The following is a 1614-nucleotide window of genomic DNA, read 5'->3' as shown; positions in this document are numbered from 1 at the left end:
TAAAAGTAAGGGTGCATATACTCTTTTGCTTTCCTTGGGGGAAAATGTATACCCAGAGGTGGAATGACTAAGTATTGATATCTTTGAACCATAGTTGTGAATTCTTAGATTTCTAATAAATTTGGTCAATTATAGGTAATTTATAATCTAAAAATTTACAGGTCCTTGGAACTTTCCCTTATTGGCACCCAGGTTGCTATGTGTAAACATGCACACGTGCTCACGTGCATATGTGCATACACACACACACACACACACACACAGTTATTTTGGGTGGTCATATCCCATGAGTGATCTGTCAACTCCATAGTTCTTCTAGGTGATCCAATGGAGAATACAACTTGGGTGGCCAACTATACTGGACGATCAGATTTTGACCTAGTGGGACTCTTCATTCAATCCAAGTACCCAGATCTCCTTTGTGTGGTGATTTTTGTAGTTTTCCTGATGGCCTTGTCTGGAAACACCATCCTGATCCTTCTGATACACTGTGATGTTCACCTTCATAACCCCATGTACTTTTTTATCACCCAATTGTCTCTCATGGATGTGATGTACATTTCTGTCACTGTGCCCAAGATGCTCATGGACCAGGTCACAGGAGTGAATAAGATCTCAGCCCCTGAATGTGGGTTGCAGATGTTTCTCTATCTGACACTAGGAGGTTCAGAATTTTTCCTTCTAGCTGCCATGGCCTATGACCGCTATGTGGCCATCTGCCATCCACTCCGTTATCCTATCCTCATGAACTATAGGGTGTGTCTCCTCTTGGTGTCTTCTTCCTGGTTTCTAGGATCTGTGGATGGATTTATGCTCACACCCGTCAGCATGACCTTCCTCTTCTGTAGATCCCGGGAGATCCATCATTTCTTCTGTGAGGTCCCTGCTGTAATGAAGCTTTCCTGCTCAGACACTTCCCTCTATGAGACCCTCATGTACCTGTGCTGTGTTCTCATGCTCCTCATCCCTGTGACAATCATTTCAAGCTCCTATTCTTTCATCCTCTTCACCATCCACAGGATGAACTCAGCAGAGGGATGGAAGAAGGCCTTTGCCACTTGTTCTTCCCACATGATGGTAGTCATCCTCTTCTATGGTGCTGCTGTCTATACCTACATGCTTCCCACCTCCTATCACACCCCAAAGAAGGACATGATTGTATCTGTCTTTTACACTATACTCACTCCTGTTCTAAATCCTTTAATTTATAGTCTTAGGAATAAGGATGTAACAAGGGCCCTAAAAATATTGTTGAATGTGGGATCTGTCCTACAGGAAACTATGAAGTAGGGAATATTTGTACTAATGTGTTTTTCCCCCTTCACTCTACAAATCAAAACTTTAGGACTTTTGGCAATATTTTTCTTCAGATTCTTATAACATAATGTGTCATCATCTCTTTGTCACTTTTGAAAGCATTATGTCCCTGTACTGGAAAGTTCTTCCTTTTTACACTTCTGCATTCAAAGTGCTTGTACAATTGTATTGTATTCATGTTGTATTTTTCTCAATATTCATATTATTAAGAAGTAAGTGATAAAATATTTAGAAACAAAGATCATAAGGTGTACAACTGATGAAAGAGAGATGGAGAGAGAGGTGATAAACCAAATG

At 40.7% G+C, this 1614-nt stretch overlaps 1 protein-coding gene across 1 annotated transcript; it reads left to right on the top strand.

Annotated features, from left to right (window-relative positions):
- The first annotated feature begins 327 nt into the window (after nt 1-327).
- Nucleotides 328-1290, top strand: LOC123936062 (olfactory receptor 2T29-like). Its single transcript, XM_045996841.1, has one exon. It carries the CDS (start codon nt 328-330, stop codon nt 1288-1290), a length of 963 nt encoding a protein of 320 aa, XP_045852797.1.
- Nucleotides 1291-1614: the final 324 nt, after the last annotated feature.

Source organism: Meles meles, unplaced genomic scaffold (genome assembly GCF_922984935.1).
Source record: "Meles meles unplaced genomic scaffold, mMelMel3.1 paternal haplotype, whole genome shotgun sequence".
NCBI classification, from domain to species: domain Eukaryota; kingdom Metazoa; phylum Chordata; class Mammalia; order Carnivora; family Mustelidae; genus Meles; species Meles meles.
The sequence above is the reverse complement of the archived record's forward strand: the minus strand, read 5'-3'. Positions and strand labels throughout refer to the sequence as shown.

Coding starts and splice junctions, on each gene's coding strand:
- LOC123936062 (XM_045996841.1), top strand. CDS start 328: ATGGAGAATACAACTTGGGTGGCCAACTATACTGGACGATCAGATTTT.